General features: G+C 39.8%; 1 protein-coding gene across 8 annotated transcripts in view; it reads left to right on the top strand.

Moving 5' to 3' along the window:
• The window catches only part of kcnip4a (potassium voltage-gated channel interacting protein 4a), a 124,082-nt gene that overhangs the window by 8,735 nt on the left and 108,347 nt on the right, over window positions 1-7,000 (top strand). For 5 of the 8 annotated variants that reach the window (XM_020611394.1, XM_020611392.1, XM_020611395.1 and 2 more), the window contains 2 exons: window positions 1,931-2,095; window positions 2,848-2,999. The exons of 2 other annotated variants lie outside the window; for them this stretch is intronic. In XM_020611394.1, coding sequence (XP_020467050.1) covers window positions 2,861-2,999 — 139 coding nt within the window. In that variant the 5' untranslated portion in view covers window positions 1,931-2,095; window positions 2,848-2,860. The remainder of the gene's footprint in view (window positions 1-1,930; window positions 2,096-2,847; window positions 3,000-7,000) is intronic. One more of the 8 variants, XM_020611396.1, reaches the window with a different exon arrangement.

The following is a 7,000-nucleotide window of genomic DNA, read 5'->3' as shown; positions in this document are numbered from 1 at the left end:
AGGAATGGCTTCCTAAATTATTCACTGTACTGGGGACGAAGCTTTCAAGCAGTCTCCCTCGGGATGCGGATATACCTTGGGATACGCTCAGCCAACATATCATACCGTAACACTGTGACCAGTCTGTTCATTCATTTGAATCAAGTGTGTGTCGGCCTGCTGGGACAGGATAGCTCGATGTTCACAGCCGTTGTCTTCTCGGGTACAGAATACGCCCTGCTCTCCTCAGGGCAAGTGATTAGATTTAGCATTAATGTCTCCCCTTAAGCATAACCATCTGTCATTGTACAGTAATTAATGTTATGTGCATTAAAACATGAGCTTAAGCCCATTTGGCTGTTGACCAGGGACAAATCATTTTGCATATGATGTACGATATGTACATTTATGAGGCTTTACTGTATGCCGTGACATCAATAACAGGAGTGCTGTGGACAATGCTGACAAAATCTCCACAGCCAACGTATTGTGAGAAACATAAACATGGTAGTAATAAATTTGGGGTTGTAAAGTGAAAGTGATATTGGCTGGGCTGTGGAGTGCATCATCTTCAACCAGAGGGATGCTGAATAAGGCCACCTCTGCCCTTCAGTCAGACTGATCCACCATACCAAATGCATCTGTAGTAGCACTCTAGGTTTCTGGCATTAACCATTGTCTTCTTAATTAAAATAAGTAAGTAAATAAATTTTATTTATATAGCACTTTTCACAGACAGAATCACAAAGTGCTTTACAAAGTCAAAAGATAATAAGACAAAACAAAATAGTAAAACAATAAACATAAATAAAAATAATAAAACCTTAAAGCTGCTCAAATAGCACAAAACAATTCATAAAAATGAATAAACCCAATCAATTTAAAAAAACTGTCTAAATAAATGTCTTCAGCTGTTTTTTAAAACCCTCAACAGATTCGGCCATTTGTAAAGACAAGGGCAGGGCATTCCACAGTCTTGGAGCAACCGTCTTAAAGGACAGGTCCCCCCGAGAGTTAAAACGAGTTTTTGGGACCACCAAGAGGGTCTGATTTAAAGAACGAAGAGTACATTTGGGGGAATATGGGGTCAACAGATCAATAATGTACTGAGGGACCTGCCCATGTAGTGCTCTAAATGTCAGCACTAACATTTTAAAATCGACTCTGACCTTGAAGTGAGTGAAGTGAGTACAAAACTGGAGTGATATGAGCTGATCTAGAGGTTCCTGTCAGGAGCCTCGCAGCAGCATTCTGGACAATCTGAAGTCGGTTTAAAGTAGACTTATTACAACAAACAAAAAGAGAGTTGCAATAATCAATACATGAAGAAATAAAAGCATGAACAATCATTTCAAGATCCGCCTTAGATAAAATCTTCCTTAATTTAGAGATATTTCTCAAATGATAAAAGCAATTCCTGACTAACTGTCTTATATGACAATCAAGAGACATCGCCTGGTCCAACACAACACCAAGGCTTCTAAGGCTCAACTGGACGGAGGACAATGTGATGATAAGCTGCCAAAATGTAGTTAAGCACGTTGTCAGAACAGTTAGGCGAAAACACAACCTGCTGCTAATAGTTTGAACACAAGACTATTAGTCCAGATAGTCTGGAAATGGCAACATTTAGATTTAAACCGTGTGTGTTCAACATCTTCATCTCCAATAAAGTCGGTTCTAAATCAGTAGCTCTCTCCTCTACAGTCGTCAGTAATGAATAGTGCAGACACATTTTAAAGAAACTAGATTTTTCTAATTGTGTTGGAGACGGTGTGCAGTGAAGGCTCGGAGGCTGGAAAAATAACGACCAGCTGGCTTCACCAACATCTTTGACTCTTTCCTCTTCCTTTGGTACTTCAATAAAACACCAGTATAACTTAAAAAAGCCACTGTGTCCTCCTGTAATTCTGTCTCTCATTCATTGTCTTGCTCTCTCTCTGCTTCACAGAGCGGTCCTTGCGCTCCTCTTCCTCCTCCTCCTCTTCTTTCTCCCACCCCCTTTCACACTCTGTTGATCAGCTTAGGAAACAGGAAAGTGCTTGTGTGAAACCTGAGGATCACTTGCAGACTGAGGAAGCAGAGAGAGCGTGCACGCCGTGTTTTAGCCTCCAAGGTAAGGTGATCCTCAGAGAGGGACGATTTATAACAGCTAGCCCTAACGCTATACCTGAGTTTCTGTGCACTGAAAAACATATTTGTGCTTCTGAGAGCAGATGTTAGAGCTTAGAAGAATGTTGATGTTTGAAACTCCTGCTCTTGAAATGGGACCTTCAGGGGGATTGTAATCGTAGCACTGACTCAGGTAGGATATCGCTTGGCCATGGTTTGTTCAGTGCCGTCTTAAAATCTTGATTGTTTTACTCTGGGATGATTATCTGGAGGCAATCAGATGGTTTAATTTGAAAATCTATTAGTGTGAGGCTGACTGTAGGCGAGGGATGATTGCATGCTTGTTTATATTAACACAATGTGCTCTTAGCATCAGCTCCAGTACTAGATTAACTCACTTTCTTGAAACAACTTTCTGGACATATCAGACAAGGATTTTCCTCTTCCCAGAGGGCAAGCTGAAATGTCTTGCATTTCATTATGGCTGTGCATAACTGGGGGCAGAATCTCTGGCAAATTACCATATGTTTGGAAGCGTATAGCCTCAACTTTTGACAATTTGTTTTGCATGCTGCAGTGGCTGTAGTGATTTATGATTCTTAACAGGTTCTTAGAGCGGTCATCATTTGAATTATGTTTGTTATAATATAGATTTGTATTTACTGCAGTCTTAACAACCCTTTTAATAATTACCCAGAATGCAAGGGCCATTTCATTGAGCTCTTACAAATAATGGCACGCTGTATTTCACACCAGTGAGCTTCCAGTCATGTGTACACCAACCAAGAGGACCCAGTGGAGAGAGGACCTGCAGCACCTCCGTAAAGACCATGGCTTCTCCAAGAAGGTGCTGCTGAACTGCTGCCTTGTGCGCCGCATCATCACTTGGGCCTCCCCAAACCCCAAAGGTTAGACACAGTATATGTCACAGGGAATGTCAGAAGTACAGTGGGACTTCCATCTGTGGAAACTAATTGTATTTGAGATTGGTGTTACTGTCACAGTAACATTATACTCGGATTAACCCAACTTTTGACAACACAACATGGAAGAAAAGCCATTGATTTAAGCCGATGTGCGATCTGAAAGTCACTCGGACATTAAAAACCATTTTCAACCATTTTCAGTCACACTTTCACCTTATAGCAACACCAAAATGGGATGGAATAATTTAAGTGTGGACATAAAAAATAGTAATAGAATTGACGAGTTTAAACATAAATATAAAGGTATGTGTCAATCAAGATATATGCAAGAACAGGCTCATTGATTAATTAGATGGAACATTGTGGGTGTGGTGTATGAATGTTAACACTCTGTTATAATTCTTTAGTATATTACTTGTGTGGTGTAGAAGAGAATTATTTATGTAGAGATACTGCTTGCAAACCAATGATGGTAAGATGATGTCAGGGGGTAGGACTGGATAAGTCTGACTTCTTCCTACTCCATTCAAGCATGTACTAGGTATAAATTGATATTGGATTAGCATTTGTTGGATATGTGTAAAATTATGTGTGTTGACATATCAACTGTCTTTACATGTTTGAAAGAATAAATTAAATCAAATCAAATCAAATCAAATGAAAATGTGAGATTTGACTGGAATGAAAATGATCAAAACACATTTCACCATGGGTCGCACTTGGCTTTGAACCAAGATCACTATTGATCACTATTGATCACTACTGCACTCACAATGTTCATATAGCCTTACAAAACAGGGTTTATGTTTTATAAATGTATATACATGTTAGATTTTATGCTGCTTTGCCTCTGAAAGCAGTGGAATATAGAGAAAACACTAGACTGTCATTGGCAAAGACTTTCAATATATTTGGAAATTTGACGATAAGATTCAGTTTCTGTAAAACAGATTAGATGTTAAATAACTCAGCCCTCTGTTTGGGCTTTTACGTTTCTCTGACTTCATGATATGTAGATAATATTTTTTTAAAGCTGGTGGCGGTGAGAGCTGAGGCTTTGTGGTTTCTGTTACGTTTTGCTGAGCGGCTTCGGCCACAGTTAAGTGTGTGCAGATTGAGATTGCAGTGCCACTGTTGCTGTTTACTAGTTACACTCTCTTAGAGCCCATTGTCTGGTTTTAGCTCAAACATATCAAGAATAACCATAAAACCTGGAGCTTTCTGTAAGTGGCAGGTGCTGTTCCGTGCTGATATGACTTGCCACTCATTAAGACAAATGAGTTGTGTTTGGGTATGATATATATGATGCTGTTAAACAGTCATGAACGTCATTGTTGGAGTTCCTACATGACATCTGCAGGATTTTTCTGCAGGGGAAAACAACAGCAGCTGTTTTTGTCATGAATAAGAGACAATGAAATATGCATATTCAACTTTGTTTAAAAAAGGAACGACTGGTGCAGGTGCAGTTTCTAGATCACATAATCAGTGTGGTGTCTTCTTTTAGCTAGCCTTGGGTTGGTCTGTCTCTGTGTGTGTGTGTGGGTGTGTGTGCACGCGTGTATGCAAATTTATACGTGTGCACACATAATATGCAAGCTGGTGGCCACAGCGGGACCCTGGTGTTTCTGTCAACCACATTTGATTTACAGAAAGTGTTTGTTTAGACTTTGATTCTTTTCACTGCTTCTTTTTCATTGGCAGCATGTTGCCCTCATCTCAGGGCAGGCTGCATTCTCATGCCACCTTAAGTTTTAGAGACTTACATGTTTTATTTTTTCACTTGCTGAATTGCAGAGTCCTGCTGTCTCTTGTGGATTTACTTAAAGTTTATGAGAAAACCTTGGATTAGAGCACAGAGTGATTCAGTAATCATTAAGTTAGTTTGTATCTGAAGTCCCTCAGCATATGTCTTAGTCATAGGTCATCAGGATACGTCTCATATAATAATATAATCTCATTGTGCTGGCCAGAATAAGCTCCCAGCAGGCAGATGATCACACTGTAAACCTGCCAGGTGGCAACAGTACCCTCCGGATGCTGGAGCACTCTCCAGAAAATGAGCATGCTCACTAAAGCAGGTGTTTCTAGAAATGCACAAGCCCCATGTTGCGTCTGCTGCACAGACATCTGCTCTGAGAGACCATTATAAAAGTACCTGCTGTTTCTATGACGCACTCAAATGGGTCAGTTGTTTAACCCAAGGAGGCAAGACATGGCATAAGGTACTATTAGAACTGTATGTAACCAGTTGGTAACTGTTTATTAAAGAGGAGAAATTTGACTGACACCTTTTCACAGTGCATGTTTATATGAATTATACATGTAGTCAGTTTTTTTTTTGTTTAACTCCATGGCCTTATTTCTACATATAACTGGTAGAAATTCTTCCACTGATGATACAAATCCATCATTGTACTTTGTCCTTTCTGCCAGTAGAGGGCAGTAGGCTACAGAACAAGTGCACGGTGCACTCTGGTGAGGTTCTGTTTGGTGCATTCATAGTAGTTCACCAGTGCTCTGAAAGTAATACTGAACTTTGCCACTTTAAATTGAATGAGTCATTTCATTTGGTTAGGGTAATATGATTTACCATGCATGGTTCTGATTTGCTGCAGCAGTACCCAGAGAAGAACAACACTAACCCTGTAGGACTAGTTAAGAAAACAAGTGTTGATTCTTGATAATGCAGAATGATACAAGTTGTTGTCCTGGCTGTGCTAAACTTAAATTTGACTGTTCTATACAAGCACAGGCCCAACTACAATACTAGTGCTTTAACAGTCCGGTGTAATCCGAAGCAACAGCCCAGCTCTGTTAGTGATTCTGTCAAAAGTCCTCTAGATGTCTGCACTGCAGCAGAAGTTCAATAGCCCCAGATGCACTCACTAAAGCTAAGATATGTCTCTTTGTTGATGGTGGCACAGCACTAAATATGATGATAGGCATGTATGAATACTTGGTTTTCCTTCTACTTTTTGATTGGATATAGTGTAGAACATATCAATGTTAATCAGCAGCAAATACCGTTAGTGGGGTTTTCAGGACTTTGATTTTCATCTCCACATGTTTTTAGCAGAAGACATGATAGAGAGCTGTCTGATTAGTTTCCTTTTGGTTTTTTTGTCACTAGATATGATAGTTCATCTAATTATTGTGTGTTTTACTTCAGCATTAAGCAAGTAGATATTTCACCCTAACAAAATCCACATAATTCCAATCTCAGCCGGGACAAATTCACACTCTCAGGGTAATACTTACCTCGGATCTGATCTAGATCAGCGTAGTTTAGACGTGCTGTTCCACCTTGTTTCCTTATGTGTGTATGTATGTATGATGTGTATATACTGTGAAGTTGTAAGCAGCAGAATCCCACTCCTCAAGCATTACTGGGTCATGTCCTTCACAGAGCACATAGATACCGTAGATGAAAACTAGCATATTTTTACTTTTTCAAGTTAATGAAGTGAAGTGAAGTTGTAAATTAAATTAATTGTCCCTGAGCCCGTTCTTGCTGCCAGACTAAAATCTGTCTTTTTAAACTCTGCATGCGTCAAGATGAATTTGTGATCGCTTGTCGCCTTTTGTTTTTCATTGTAATATCTAAATCCCACTGCTTTTCCTCAGTGATTTGAAAGTAATTGCTGAGTTTTTTCCCAGTGTGATGCCACATTCAACAGTTTGACATCATGGTGAGAATAATTTTTAAAGGGGCCCTTGAGTAATAATACCAGCCACCATGATGTTCTATTCTGAGGAACATGGTAAATATCATTAAGAGAGCCCTTGGCTGTATGTCCTTCTGTGCAGTGATGCAGTGAGCAGAAGTTTTGGAATGACAACACACACTGCCCTGGAGCTTTAGGCCAAATGTCTGCTTTTGGTAAAGCAACTTGCTTTCTATTTTAATATGTTTTCCCACAGAGCCCAGAGTGCAGGCCTCTCTAGATCTGTGGAGGAAATGAGAAAAGGCAATGATGGAT

This window comes from Monopterus albus, unplaced genomic scaffold (assembly GCF_001952655.1).
Source record: "Monopterus albus unplaced genomic scaffold, M_albus_1.0 scaffold113.1, whole genome shotgun sequence".
Classification (NCBI taxonomy): Eukaryota; Metazoa; Chordata; class Actinopteri; order Synbranchiformes; family Synbranchidae; genus Monopterus; species Monopterus albus.
Note: the sequence above shows the minus strand (reverse complement) of the source record. Positions and strands in the feature narration are given on the sequence as shown.